Raw genomic sequence first — 13744 nt, forward strand, 5'->3', positions numbered from 1 at the left:
TCAGTTTGGTCTGTGGTTCTGCAATATGATTATAATTTTTTTATTAAAAGAATTCAAATAATATTTTGATTTATTAGGATTTTTTTACAATTTTTTAACAAAGATTATAATAAAAAAGGAAAAGTTTAAAATAATTATTTTTTAAAAATAATAATAAACGAGAAAAAAAATACTTTCAAGGGAATTCGATCCCGGCAAATTCTTCGCAGGTAATCCCTATCCCGATCTCTGCAAAAATAAATAGGAAATTTTGTAGGGATGAGAAATGAAATAGGTGGTGAGGATGGAGATGGGAAGACTTCTCCGTCCCTAGATATCTCTAATTTTCAACAAAATGTTTAAAAATGTTAGTATTTTAAAAAAAATTATTAACCATTTGAAAAGTTATTTAAAATCGTTATTATGAAATAATAGACCATTAAGTCAGTAGGTCAGTTAGAATAGTAGATAAAACTTTAATTACCATTTCAAAACGATCCATGTTTAAAAAGTTTAATTACCATTTCAAAAGTTGAAAAAATAAATAAATAATAAATCTGGAATTATTATTATATTATATTGAAAAAATAAATAAATAATAAATCTGGAATTATTATATTATATAAGTCGGACATTTTTACGTGAGAGATGAATAGTAAAAAAATAGTATAATTAATTAATTATTACTTGTCAAATTTATTTAATTGATATGTTATCATATTGTTAGGCTTAATAAATTTTAATTAAAACCTTTATAATTAATATTTCTATTTAATAGAAATTTCTATTACCAATTTAATTATTTATTATTAGTATTTTGATAAACTTACACTTATTTAATTTTTCCCTGGCTAATCTTAGTATCAGTATAATTTAATTAATATTGTAGTGTATAAATATTTATTTATCTTCACTTTAATTTATGGTTATTTTTATTCTACAACATGTGAGGATTCAAATATTTGATATTTCCCCTTTACATAATTTATAATATAATCATTAGTTTATTTTCCTACATATAATCAATTAAATTAAATTTCGATATAAAAAAACCTATAAATCAAGACATTTAATTATTGAACATTAAATATCATACAATATCCAAATATAAATAGTCAAAATTTTCAATATTTAACACTTAGATCCATAATACAAAACCTGTAATCAAAATCATGGTAAAAAAATTTAGAATGAATAATGAATACAAAATGTATTGGAAGACAATGAGAGCTTCCAAGTATGCCTAACTCTTGTCTTTCCTGAGCCGCGAGTGAGGCTAGAGAACGAGTCACGCGAATTACTAGATTTAGTTGTTGCTTCTACACTCTTGAGAGACCTCTCTCAGGATATGCCGACAAGACTGGAGAAGCTACTCGAATTACTAAATTTAGTTGTTGCTTCTACACTCTCGAGAGACCTCTCTCAGGATATGCCGACAAGACTGGAGGAGCTACTCAATTACTAAATTTAGTTGTTGCTTCTACACTCTCGAGAGACCTCTCGGAGGAGCTACTGACAACTATCCACTAAATACAAATATGAATCATTCTAATTGAAGCAAAAAAGATAATATTATATCCAAAACCCAGCTCTGATTGCATTACATGGCCCTCACTCACTCCATAATACAGCTCAAAACATGTAAAATTCTACGAACTGCTGGACAAAAGGAAACAGCACCATCATCATGATCATCACAAACTAAAGAATAAAATCAAGAACAGCAGCATTACAGTTTCAGACAAACCTGGGTTGCTGCAGGAGACGGTGGCTCAAGCAGGGGCTTCCTCTTCTTCAGCTTCGAACTCTTCGTCGGCAGTCGCATCCTGGTACTGCTGATACTCGGCGACCAGATCGTTCATGTTACTCTCAGCCTCGGTGAACTCCATTTCGTCCATTCCTTCACCGGTGTACCAATGCAAGAAGGCCTTGCGCCTGAACATGGCTGTGAACTGCTCACTAACCCTCCTGAACATCTCCTGAATTGAAGTCGAGTTACCGATGAAAGTCGACGCCATCTTCAGACCCTTGGGTGGGATGTCACACACGCTAGACTTCACGTTGTTGGGTATCCATTCGACAAAGTAAGATGAGTTCTTGTTTTGTACATTGATCATCTGCTCGTCTACTTCTTTAGTGCTCATCTTACCACGGAACATGGCTGAAGCGGTAAGGTACCGACCGTGTCGTGGATCGGCAGCGCACATCATGTTTTTGGCATCCCACATCTGCTGGGTTAACTCTGGCACCGTGAGGGATCGGTACTGCTGGGATCCTCTTGATGTTAATGGTGCAAAACCAACCATAAAGAAATGTAGACGAGGGAAAGGAATAAGATTGACAGCAAGCTTTCGTAGATCAGAGTTCAATTGTCCAGGGAATCGTAGACAACAAGTAACACCACTCATGGTAGAAGAGATAAGGTGGTTCAGATCACCAACTATAATATGACAATTGAACAAGTAAGAAACAATGTGATCAATAAGTTAAAGTTTATCTTATATTATACAATAAGAAAACTACTAAAAGATTGAACTTATTTGGAACTTGAAAACAGCTGCTACCAGTGAATGATGATCGGGATTTGGAACTTGAAAACAATCATTTTTACGCTGACATGATGTCCAGCTCTCGCTTTCCTTGTATAGGGTTACAAAATACATCCGAATCCGATGAATGAATGCTCTTACTAAGACCTGAAGGAACTTTTGAAAGGCAACTAGTGAAAATGCACCAATATCCCTCTTTCTAGAATTATTGTTGAGACATGCTCCAAGAGGGTTAGCCCCGGCTATCAAGATCGCATAAAAAGGTCACACCTGTTTACTATTCCAAATTGGAAAATATCGGGATTGCTTTTTTTTTTACATGAATTGGAATCTTCCCTCAAACAAGGAGGTCTGGTCAGTCAAAAGCGAGTAGGCTACTAATACCAAGTCAATTCCGGTATTGTCTAAATAATAATGAAGCAAGAGAAAGCCTAAAAGAAAGTCTGTACAGATAAGTTTGTATTATAATACCCATACCAGATCTTCAGATATTCAACACCATCCATTTTCAGCTTTTTATAAAAACAATGAGTATGCAAAGGTCAATTTCAAGGCTCAAATATGAGTTGAAGGACTTGGACACTTACATGTAGGAGTAGCAAGCTTGAGTGTTCGGAAGCAAATATCGTAGAGAGCTTCATTGTCAAGGACCATGCATTCATCAGCATTCTCCACAAGCTGGTGAACAGACAAAGTGGCATTGTATGGTTCTACAACTGTGTCTGAAACCTTGGGAGAAGGAAATACAGAAAATGCCAACATCATGCGATCTGGGAACTCCTCCCTGATCTTTGAAATCAGAAGTGTTCCCATTCCAGAGCCAGTGCCTCCACCCAAAGAATGACAAACTTGGAATCCTGCACAAATAAGCACCAAAAAAGTAGCCAGCCTTAAACGCTGAAGTTTTAAATTGATGATTTTACTTAATTAGAACAGAGTTAATGGTACAAACAATCGGCAGGTATATACATTAAAAGAAAGATACAAGATCATCCACGGCATCAAAGTTGATAAAAACAACTCTATAGAATTACAAATTATGAAAAGGATGAATATAGGAAATTCTCCGGACCTGATAATCTTTTCAGTATGATCAGATCCAGAGAGAATAGCATCGAAAACAGAGTTAATACCATGGTTTCGTAAATTCCTTATAGTTAAATTCCGCGGGTATGGAAAACACGGTGAAATATATGATATACGTGATATCAGAAGCTCGACTGAACGCATGTAGGCAACTAAAGAAAAGATTTACAGAAATTGAACTATTTCTCCAATTTTGAGAAGAAAGCTCAGTAAAAACAAACGAAAATAAGCAGCCAGGAGATAAGATTCTTGAAACAAAATCCGAAACATCAGAGGCTAAAAGAATCTAATCGGTATGATACGAAGAAAAAAGGTGGAATTACCAAAAAGAAATTAACACCAGAACGATTCACAGTACTCAAACATCAAAATAAGTTACCACAAAAGGAACCAAATGAGAAAATTGCGCGCGAAATCGAAGATCAAGACCAACAGTTCCTTTTCGAAAAAATGAGATTACCTTGCAAGCAATCACAATTCTCAGCCTCCTTCCTAACAACATCGAGAACAGAATCGATTAGCTCAGCTCCTTCGGTGTAATGTCCCTTCGCCCAATTATTCCCAGCCCCAGACTGACCAAAAACGAAGTTATCGGGACGGAAGATCTGGCCAAAGGTTCCGGATCTGACGGAATCCATGGTTCCAGGCTCGAGATCCATAAGAACGGCACGAGGAACATACCTACCACCACTAGCCTCATTGTAATAGACATTAATCCGCTCGAGTTGAAGCTCAGAATCGCCGCTGTATTTGCCGGTGTGGTCAATGCCATGTTCGTCGCAAATGACCTCCCAGAACTTCGCACCGATCTGATTGCCACATTGGCCGCCCTGAATGTGGAGGATTTCTCTCATATTTTTTCCCGGGAAACAAACGGAAAACTTGAGATCAACGGCGGGAAAATTGGGGGAATCGAAAATTGAGAGAGAGAAAGTGGGGACGGGATTTGTTACTTAACCAATGGAATCTAGAGGATGAAGGAATAAACAGGGATGTCGGGAGTATTTATACTTACTTACTTACTTCTTGTGCAAATAAGTTAAATTTGAAGGGCTTTCTTGCAAATAAACTTTTATTTATTTATTCTTTTTTTTTTAATTCCAAAAAAGGAAAAGCTAAATCAAACCCAATATTCTCTCTCAAGTCTCAACCCTTCATTTCTCTCTCTCTCTCTACTTTTATTTTCTATAAAAAAATTAATTAAATAAATTGGCAATTAATTTTTGTTCTTATTTTTCTAATTATAAAAATAAAATTAGCTTATTTTGTATTTTTACTTATTTTTAAGTAATTTTCTATAATTTTCTATAGATAAAACTAGTTGTCAACTTCTCCTACCTCCTTTTTATGCTGTAAGCTGTTATTGTTGTTTTTTTTTTTGCTTGCATCACATGTAACACCAAATTCAATCTTTCAAATTTTACTTTCAAAACTCTCTTTCAAATCTCTCTGCCCCGTTTTCTAAAACTTTCTTCTTGAACTGGAGTCAGAGGCTCGAGCATACGTCGTTTGGTCGTAAGCGATGCAAGAACAAATTGGCTTAACTTACTTGTGTCTTGGGTATTCTTATTTTTCTCCTTTTCTATTATTAAAAAAAAAATCATAATATATTTGTCTGTAAAAATTATAATTTTATCTCTAAATTAAGCCATATAGAATGAGAATAAAAGATGTAAACTCACTTCATTCTCGTATTTATTAAAATTAAATACGATAATAAAATGTGGGACTCACTCTAAATGTGACAATTTCATTCTCGTTTCTTATCTCACGAGCCTACACTATTTTTTATTTTCTTTTTTGCCTTTTTTCTGTCTGGTTTGGTCCTCGTCCAGCTCCTCGTTTTTTTAGACGATGTGAAAATTGGTCGCCCTTTTACACTATTATTGATGGAAACAGTAGATGACCGACATATCCGAATCCTTCATGGGTTTTTTTTCAGACGATGTGAAAATTGATCGCCCTTTTACACCATTATTGATGGAAACAGTTGATGGCCGAAGTATCCGAATACTTTATGGGTAGGTTATTTCAATCAAAACTACTCTTAACATTTTTTCTTACACTCTCGTTTCGTCTCGGTTAGATTTTAGTTTTTCACTCAATTTTGAATTATGAGCCAATAATTACTATTTTATTTTAAAAATTCCTACCTAGTTAAGCTCTTAACTTTGGTATAAAGTTTTTTTTAGTATAAAAATTTGAATATGTAAATAAAATTTTTAAAAAAGAGAGAATTTTAATTTGGTAGCATATTATTTAGTTAATTGATTATAAATATAAACTAATAGTCTAATCATCATTTATTTCCATTCCAATTTAAAAGGTAATTTAACCATTATTAGTTCAAACATCTCTATTATATTTAAAATAATAATTGAAACAAAGTGTGGCCAAAATTGCAACTAACAAAAAAAATCATGATATTTTTTTAATTATTGGTATTTATTTGTGTGGACAAATAAATTAAATAATTTAAAGGTGGAAAAAGAAATAAAAGGAAAATAAAAAGGGTTTTTAGAAATTATTTTTGAAAATATTTTATGGTAGAAAGTGAATTGTAATGGAAAAAGACGTGTGATCTGAATTCCAAAAAAAAAAAGTTATAAAAAAAATTAAAGAAACAAGAAAATAAAAGAAATTTTTAACTGGATTTTGCTCAACTGGTAAGTTAGCTATTGCACAATATTAATAAAAACAACAAAAATAATAATAATATTCTAAAAATTTCAAAGAAAATATCCTAAAACTTAAAAAAAATTAAAAAAATTATTACAGTAATTTTTTTTAATAGAAACAGCCCAATATTTTATTTCAAAAATACTAAAAATATTCAAAAGAAAATATACTAAAACTCGAAAAATAAAAATTCAAAAATATTATTACATTTATTTATTTTTTTAATTTTTTTTTTTTTAGAAACCATTAATATTAGTGTTTAAACTTTTTGAAGTGTTTCAAAAATATTTTGAGTTTAGTTTACCCTTTGGATGCCTTCTCGAAGTTCTAGTTAGGTCTTGGACATGGTCAATCAAGATCGAGACCTAACTAACCTTAGGCCTACTCCAACCTCGAACCTTTATTTCCTGACCTTTCCGCCTCCCGCCTATTCGGATAGGTCCAAGTGTTGTTACAATTATAGGGTTGTAATTATCCGTCCTATTGACCCATTTGGCAAAAAGCATATTTGAATAAAAAGGCCATGCCTGTTTGTACTTGGAATTGTTCATCATCAAGACATGGTTCAAAAGTTCATTCTAAGAGCCAATCAGCCTAAGATTTATTCATGCATCTAGTAGTACACTCCTCGATTGGTTAGAATAAATAAAGCAACAGAAGTTTTGTTGATATGCAGGATGATTAGAGGGCTAGGGCAGAGCAGCAGAGGGGTTGACTCTCATACCTAGCTTTCTTCAAAACTCAACAAGTTCTTTCCTATCATTAGGCTTCTTTTTGAAGCTATGACCCACCAAATATTGGAGAAGACATTTTGGGGCTGTGAGATCCCACGTCGGTTGGAGAGGGGAATAGAACATTCTTTATAAGGGCGTAAAAATCTCTCCCTAGCAATCGCGTTTTAAAAACTTTGAGGGGAAGTCTGAAAGGAAAAGCCCGAAGAGGACAATATCTGCTAGTAGTGAGCTTGAGCCGTTACTGGGACCTACAACAACAAGCAAGCAAGAAATGAACAGGAACAGGGGTATGAAAAAGTTTCACCTTCTTGAAGAAAATGAAATGTTTGGATTCATCTTCTGAACTTTATCAGTCTACTCTTGAATCAAATGTAACTTCATATACTCTAGAGTAGAGAGATTCATACCAAGAAGGGAAATATTTGGGCTCATCCTCATCATCTTCTGCTGCAAAATTCCAGGTCTTTGTCTCAATTGCTCCCTAAGGGAACTTTCTTGGTTGTTGAAGACTATTGTTTCTCTCAAGCTTTCCACCATTGGGAAGTAGACAGCTACCCCCCACCAAACTGAGTGGGAAGAATTGTTCAATGATCAGTGGAAAGTAAAGGACGGTGAAAAAGAAACTATCACTTCAAAAAAATTTAAGAAAGAAACATAAAACTTTTATCAAGTGTGCTCCTTTTAAATGACCAATTATGCTTCTCCACTATTCATGCGAAGGAAGTAACCCCCCTAGAGAAAAAAATATATATTTGGCACAAACAGAATTCAGAAGAACTATGTTGGTAAAGCAAAAATCAGAGTCAACTAACTTAATAACATCAATTAGGAGAACATTAACTATAGCATTGGAGATTGAACTAGGAAGATTTCGGGAAGTAGATTCTGTAGGATCAAACCTTTTTTCTATCATTTGACAGATTCAGATTCTGAGAGCTTAGATAACAAAGGAAAATTGTTGGACGGCGTAAACGTTTCATATCTGCGAACCATGAGCATCCAATCTGCAGCCAAACATGGTTTTCAATCTCTTCAGACTGTTATATAGAGAATATAGGGTGAAAAGATAAGACGAGAAAGTCTAGAACAAGTGGCTTCTGTTCCTAAAGTTTCTCAGGTTAGAGATTAAAACCTTGCCGAGTCGTTGAAGATAATCATGGTTGGTCGTCACTCCCTGCTGTTCATGCCAAGTTCAGGAAATCACCCCCATCCATTGAGTTAAAAAATTAAAATAAGTTCTACAAAAATAATAATAAAGAAGAGAGAAAGAAAGAAACCTTCAGGGACAAATATATTTCAGCAGAAATTGCATAATTTTCAAATGCCGAATTAAAAGAAAAAACTGCACCTCAAAAGTGGTCAAGCTAGATCTAGAAATACCTTAAAAACTTCTAAGTTATATTATAACACAACAACATTACAATACCATATACCCAAAAGCATTCAGTTCACAAGTGAGTAAAAAATTAAGACGTTTCTAAGAAAGGTTCGTTTTAGTTGTGTGTTATGATTCAAATATCAAATAAGTATTATACGACACATGTTAAGTCAGTTCCAGTTGTTGAGCTCATCTGGCGTTTATAACAAGCTACCCCATAAGCATATGGGTTTTTTTTAATGTTGTAAATCCACCTAATTTTCTTCTCTTGAGAAAAAGGTGTTAAGTCCAGATGATTACAGGATATTCAAGTAGTCCTATCGATTAAAATGGCTAAAGATATCAACTTCTCATTCAACAGTAGAAAACAAAAGGCCCTAATCATGTAAAGAGATTCGAATCATTTGACGTAGGTCGATCAGTACTCAAACTGGGCACACTTAATGCCGTAAACCAAATTTGTTATTTCAAAAGCTGGATATATGTTCATAAGAAAGGAAAGTTACAAGTAAAACAACTTAACCGTCTTTGCACCTACTGTCAAAGAAAAAGGGAAAAAATAAATGCCATAACACAGGTTGAATCTATTATTGCATAAAGATCAGAAACCCACAGCAGTAATCAATAGTCAAAATATAAAATGTTCGACAAGGATGAAGGCTTCAGCAGTTATACCTTTTTAGTGTTGGAGAGAATGTTAGAATAAACTCCGAAAATCGCAACTGTACCATCATTTTGAAAATTTGGACTTCCTTCTACATACAAACTCAGCCCACAGAAGCAGCCACATTGGTATATTCTTAGGAGCTGGATGTATCACCAAATAGACAATATTCTAGATGGCCATTCAATAATTTATGGTGTTCTTCAGAAATATTCACAGCTTTAAGGCGTTTATAAACCAATGTTTTACACGCCAGTTTGTCAGGCAATAACCCCAAACCCTTCATCTCAACTAATAAATGGCTGACCAGATAAAAGTTGTATGATGAACTATAAATGGCATTGCATAACCTACAGAAATTATTCCAGCTAATTTCTATTCCCAAATCAATCATTTCTTGTAGCATCTGTTTCACTGATTCCAAATCTTTTTCTTTACAGAAACTGGAGAGCATTACATTGCACATATCCCCATTTGGATTTATACCAGCCTCCTTCATGTAGTTATACAAGTTACAAGCCTCTGTACCTCTACCAACCATAAGAAGCCCACGAATGGCGACAGAATATGATACAGCATCTAAAGAACTTCTCCCCAATAAATTTTTTCTGAATACTCTAATGGCTGAATGACATTTACCAGCTTTTATAAGTCCATTTATAATTACAGTGTGAATATGAGCATCAACTCCCGTATAGTTCAAGAGAATACCATTGTACAGATTAACTGCTTCATCAATTCTTTTTGCTTGACAAAGACCAGTTAGTACTCCAAGAACACTATACTTATCTGGCATTAAACCCTTGTCCAACATCTCATCATATAGTTCTAAAGCAAGCGAAGGAAATCCAGCCTTAGCGAGATAACTAAGCAGAGAGTTACATGCTACCAAGTCAACATCTGCAAAAAATCCATCAACTAACTTGGGTAGAAGGAAAACCCTTTTGGATAAACATATGGTATTCAACAATGAACTGAAGGTATAACAGTCGGGCAGTATATTTTGTTTATCCATACTAAGGAAAATGCAGAGAGCTTCATCGTATCTCCCAATCTTAGCAAGACCATCAATCAATACATTGTAAAGAACCCGGTCGGGGGAAAGCCCTTCCAATTCAATAATACTTAAAACATCAAATGCATCACTAACCAGTTGTGCATCCATATATCCCTTAATCAGAGTAGTATATGTCACAATGTTCGGAGAACAGCCAGATTTTTCCATCTTCTTCACTAAAGAAGAAGCATCAGCAGTTCTGTGCAATCGACGGAATCCATCAATCATTATAGTCCAAATGTTTACAGACATGGATATTCCAATAGTTGTCATTATACCCAAAACTTGATATGCTTCTACCAGCCTACCCAATTTGCATAAATCATTCAAAACCACTTCAAATGTCCCAGGATTAGGATAATACCCCATTCTCAACATACATCTAAAAGCATCTCTAATGCCTATCAAATCTCTTATTTTGGATAAATTACACAATACAATGTTAAATGTCAAGAAATTAGGTAGCAAGGTCTCTTTAAAGACCTTCAAAGCAACATCAGCACGTCCAACCTTGAACAACACATCCATAATCACATTACGTGCAAACGTGTTTGGTGTAAATCCACGGCGATCCATATGGTCAAATGCTTCAAAAACCAACTCGTACATTCCTCCACGCCAATAAATCCTCAAAAGAAGCAAAAACGTTTGTGCCTTAGTCACAATACCAACACTCTCCAATCCCGAAAGAATCCCACTCACAGTTTCATATCGTTTCATGAGACGGGAAACCACACCCACCATGTATTCAAACGCCGTGGTGTTGTGGAAGAAATTGGGCTGTTTAGCACACCACATGAAAAAGCTCAAAGTGACTAAATCAGAAGAACAATTCAACAGAGTCGTGTGCACAAGCTCATTAGTGAGAATCACTTGCCTATTCTCTGAAAATTTCTGTTCCATGTCTTCGTTTAGTTGGTTGTGGAGGTTTTTGGTTAAATTTATAAGTGGGGCTGAACATTTACGGTGCGGCTGATGAGCAAATGTTCTGAGGATTTTACAAGGTGCTATTCGGAAGATATTACAGCCATGTCTCCATATCATTGCCAAAAAAGTTCAACTTTCTTGTGTACCAACGCAACATGAGACAACTGAGCTATGTTGATGGAAGCTCGAGAGCAGAAAAATTTACTCCTGCTTGGAACCCCTGAATTTGAAAAGATTTCAAATCAGACATATTTGGATGCAAAAAAAGAGAGAGAGAGAGAGAGAAGGAAAACAAAACATAAACAAAAACAGAAATGAAATCAGTTGCAATTTGAAATCTTGTTCTTTTCAACAAAAAAAAAATCCAAACATTTCGGCAGGACTTTAAACTTCAAAAGAAAAGGTATTTTTCCAATTTCATCCCATAAGAGTTTTCTTTGTATACATTTAAATTTTCGCCTCCCTACGTCAGTTCATGTGCATGTTCATTGATAGTTTCTTCTATATTCATCTGGACTGGTTGAACATTGATTGAATAAGAAATCAAAAAGTATATACATATATAATTCACGTTCTTCTCTGTAAATCAACAAAACAAAATAAAAAAAAAATAAAAAAACCTTCGGTATCTGAAAAATTAGCGGCGATGCAGTTGAGTGTCGGCGCAATCTCACCAACGGCGTGGTTTAGGGGCTGAACCACTATTTATATTTCTGAGGATTAGAAAAGAACAACAACGATAAGTAACTCTGATCACTCGGAGAGGCAATAGAATGTAAGAAGGAGGGAGCGGCAGCGAGTTCATCGGGACGCTGAGACTGCAGCGATCAGCGGCAGCGGGGGGAGGGGTTGCAGTGGCTGGTAATCGGACGGAAGGGGTTTGGCTGAAGATGAAATAGGGTTTAGAAAGAGGTTAACCAAATTAATAAAGAAAATTTAATCGTCAATTAAGTGATTTAACTTTCAATCTTGTTAGCTTAAAAAAAACATAATTAATCGGTTAATTTTAAATTAAAATAGATTGTACATTCAACCCAACAATCCGATAACCCGGACCAACCCAACCCAAACTATAATGGTTGAGTTAGGTTGGATAACGGGTATGATTGGGTTTATTTTTCTGAACCCGAACGGAATCGGTTTGGTTTCGGGTTCGTGAGCAAAACCTTTAGTTGACCCGCAAATAAAAATATATAAAATATATTAAGAATTCTTCAGCATCCGTTTAACAGAGTGCTATTGAGGCCGTTAAAAGACGTTTTATTTTTTTCAATTTCTTTTATATTAAAAATTATTTTTATTATTTATCCTTATATTTTTGTTATTCTAACCAATTTTTAAGAAATATTTGTATTTAGTTGGGTTTATTAATATGATACCATTTTTTTTATTAAATTTATTTGTAATAACCCAATAATAATAATAATAAATTAATTAATTGTTGTGACGACGTGCAAGCCTGAGGATGGGGAGACGATTGTGAAGGCTATTCAGCCATTGAAGCTCTGAACTAAGCTGATTTAAGCTGTTGTCACAAAGGTAACGAAAAACTCATATCACCGAACCTTTAAATTTCGATATCTTGGTTCATATTGCATAATAAGTTATGAAATAGGGCTTGTTAGAATCGTAATAAGGAGATCTATAAATTTGTAGAAGGAATCAGGATGAAATTCGAATTGTAGAAGGAGGATATGGTTTCGGGATATAATAAGCATTAACATAAAAGATGGAAAAAATTCAGAAAACGCAAGGAAGAAGAAGAAGCGCGTGAGGATCCGCGACTGGGCGTGCTCTTGGCGCATGGGACAGACACACCGAGAATGTGAGGGCACGTGAGACATCATTTCGGCTCCCGGTTTGTCCCGTTCGATTCGTTTTGACCTGTTCTACCTAGATTGACCTATACTTACCTTGAAAATTGTGAAATATAGGTCTAATGGGAAGGAATTGTGTTGAAATACCCTATTAAACGTATATTCAAGAGATAAAGGGATTCGAAACCAGGTAAGTAGCATATCGTTCTTTAAGCTAGTTCTTAACTTGTCTACAACATGTGAGTACGTTGTTTACATGATTAAGAGCTTAGAACGTTAAAATGAGCATTGATGATATTGAATGTTTATTGTATATTGTGACTGTTTGCCTGTGATGTAAGCATGTTATAAATGATTACGGGAATGTTCTATATGTTGAACATTGTAAGTGTATGAAAGCATGCGTTAGATGTGAGTATGTTATTCAGGTTAATGGAAATGTTATGACTCTAGGATATGCTTATAGATCGTGTCCCATGGCTTATTTATATGAGTATGATAGTCTACTAATTCCCACGGAGTTCTTGGCCAACGCGTTGTGTGCTAAGTCAGGGAGCATGAGTACTCCTGACCGTTGGTATATGAGATAAACAGGCCGCCAGAGAAATTAGTAGACGGGCCGTATTTGACCGAGAGTGAGTCTTACATACGAGTCCGAAAATTCTAGATAAGCATATCAAAAGAGAGTCAGTAACCTAAGCTAGAGGTAGCTAGTCTACTAATTCCCGCGGAGTTCCTGGGCAACGCGCTGTGTGCTAAGTCAGGGAGCATGAGTACTCCTGACCGTTGGTATATGAGATAAACAGGCCGCCAGAGAAATTAGTAGACGGGCCGTATTTGACCGAGAGTGAGTCTTACATACGAGTCCGAAAAT

At 34.9% G+C, this 13744-nt stretch overlaps 2 protein-coding genes across 6 annotated transcripts; both read right to left on the minus strand.

The window, feature by feature from the left end:
• Positions 1-1506: 1506 nt before the first annotated feature.
• LOC111782489 (tubulin beta chain-like) lies at positions 1507-4575 on the minus strand. Of its 3 annotated transcripts, none has more exons than XM_023663249.1 (4): positions 4075-4575; positions 3116-3385; positions 1727-2419; positions 1507-1635 (listed from the first exon to the last, which is right to left on the minus strand). In XM_023663249.1, the coding sequence occupies exons 1-3, from the start codon at positions 4466-4468 to the stop codon at positions 1752-1754; spliced, it is 1332 nt and encodes a 443-aa protein (XP_023519017.1). In that variant the 5' UTR covers positions 4469-4575; the 3' UTR covers positions 1507-1635; positions 1727-1751. The 3 variants fall into 3 exon arrangements, with proteins under 3 accessions (XP_023519017.1, XP_023519018.1, XP_023519016.1); XM_023663250.1 differs by having other exon boundaries at positions 1507-1638; XM_023663248.1 differs by having other exon boundaries at positions 1507-2419.
• A 2209-nt stretch (positions 4576-6784) lies between these two features.
• LOC111782487 (putative pentatricopeptide repeat-containing protein At1g16830) lies at positions 6785-11962 on the minus strand. Of its 3 annotated transcripts, none has more exons than XM_023663247.1 (6): positions 11674-11962; positions 9081-11273; positions 8160-8201; positions 7927-8031; positions 7435-7593; positions 6785-7275 (listed from the first exon to the last, which is right to left on the minus strand). In XM_023663247.1, the coding sequence occupies exon 2, from the start codon at positions 11168-11170 to the stop codon at positions 9206-9208; it is 1965 nt and encodes a 654-aa protein (XP_023519015.1). In that variant the 5' UTR covers positions 11171-11273; positions 11674-11962; the 3' UTR covers positions 6785-7275; positions 7435-7593; positions 7927-8031; positions 8160-8201; positions 9081-9205. The 3 variants fall into 3 exon arrangements, with proteins under 3 accessions (XP_023519015.1, XP_023519014.1, XP_023519013.1); XM_023663246.1 differs by having other exon boundaries at positions 8160-8204; XM_023663245.1 differs by having other exon boundaries at positions 8160-8265.
• Positions 11963-13744: the final 1782 nt, after the last annotated feature.

Source organism: Cucurbita pepo, chromosome LG20 (assembly GCF_002806865.2).
Source record: "Cucurbita pepo subsp. pepo cultivar mu-cu-16 chromosome LG20, ASM280686v2, whole genome shotgun sequence".
Taxonomy (NCBI): Eukaryota; Viridiplantae; Streptophyta; class Magnoliopsida; order Cucurbitales; family Cucurbitaceae; genus Cucurbita; species Cucurbita pepo.

What these genes read in the sequence shown, in the direction of transcription:
- LOC111782487 (XM_023663247.1), bottom strand. Translation starts at nt 11,170, where the DNA reads ATGATATGGAGACATGGCTGTAATATCTTCCGAATAGCACCTTGTAAA.
- LOC111782489 (XM_023663249.1), bottom strand. Translation starts at nt 4,468, where the DNA reads ATGAGAGAAATCCTCCACATTCAGGGCGGCCAATGTGGCAATCAGATC. An exon ending in GAATTGTGATTGCTTGCAAG is followed by an intron (nt 3,386 to 4,074) that starts GTAATCTCATTT and finishes TTATTTGTGCAG; the next exon opens with GATTCCAAGTTTGTCATTCT. An exon ending in CAAGCTTGCTACTCCTACAT is followed by an intron (nt 2,420 to 3,115) that starts GTAAGTGTCCAA and finishes GTCATATTATAG; the next exon opens with TTGGTGATCTGAACCACCTT.